Source organism: Mesitornis unicolor, unplaced genomic scaffold (assembly GCF_000695765.1).
Source record: "Mesitornis unicolor isolate BGI_N332 unplaced genomic scaffold, ASM69576v1 scaffold35967, whole genome shotgun sequence".
Lineage (NCBI taxonomy): Eukaryota > Metazoa > Chordata > Aves > Mesitornithiformes > Mesitornithidae > Mesitornis > Mesitornis unicolor.
In genome coordinates, this window is record NW_010199072.1 from 3,500 (window position 1) to 4,064 (window position 565).

Genomic DNA, 565 nt, shown 5'->3' on the forward strand with positions numbered 1-565 from the left:
ACATTGCTGCTTTACTTTAAAAATGTTATGTTCCAGGGTAGTCTGTCGTTTCCTTTTTTATTAGTGGCTTAGAAGCGTTACCCTGTTTAATCGTCACGTGCTTCTGACTGAAAGCATCTGTTTAAGGTTGATGATTGTTTGCGTTGTAGCCTTATGAGGAAGCTAGAAAGGCAGACTGGCAAAAATACAAAGAACAGTTGGATGCATATAAAGCACAGCTAACTCCAGCCCAGGCTGCAGCTTTGAAAGAAGAAAGGCGAAAACAGCTGGCAAGAAGAAAATCATACAGGGCAAGAAGAGTAAGTATTCTGAACTTCAAGTGTCTTTCCTCTCAAAAAACCTGAGGTCTATTTGTCTGGTATCCAGAACAGACTTGAGGCGTGTTTAGAAATACAAAAGCAGCTCTCAGAATAAAAATAAAAACAAACCACAAGTCCTCATGGATTAAAATAATTGCTGCTGGTAGCAGTTATTTTAGTGGCTTTCCTGTGCTGGAAGACCTGAACTGGTACATACCTTTGTGCTCACAGCTAGCTTCTATTTTTCTTCCCATTCCTAAAGCTGC

General features: G+C 40.2%; 1 protein-coding gene across 1 annotated transcript in view; it reads left to right on the top strand.

Annotated features, from left to right (window-relative positions):
- TFAM (transcription factor A, mitochondrial) overlaps positions 1-299 on the top strand; it is a gene marked incomplete at both ends in the record, with an annotated part of 3,755 nt that extends 3,456 nt beyond the window's left edge. The window contains one exon of the mRNA XM_010189344.1: positions 150-299. Coding sequence (XP_010187646.1) covers positions 150-299 — 150 coding nt within the window. The remainder of the gene's footprint in view (positions 1-149) is intronic.
- Positions 300-565: the final 266 nt, after the last annotated feature.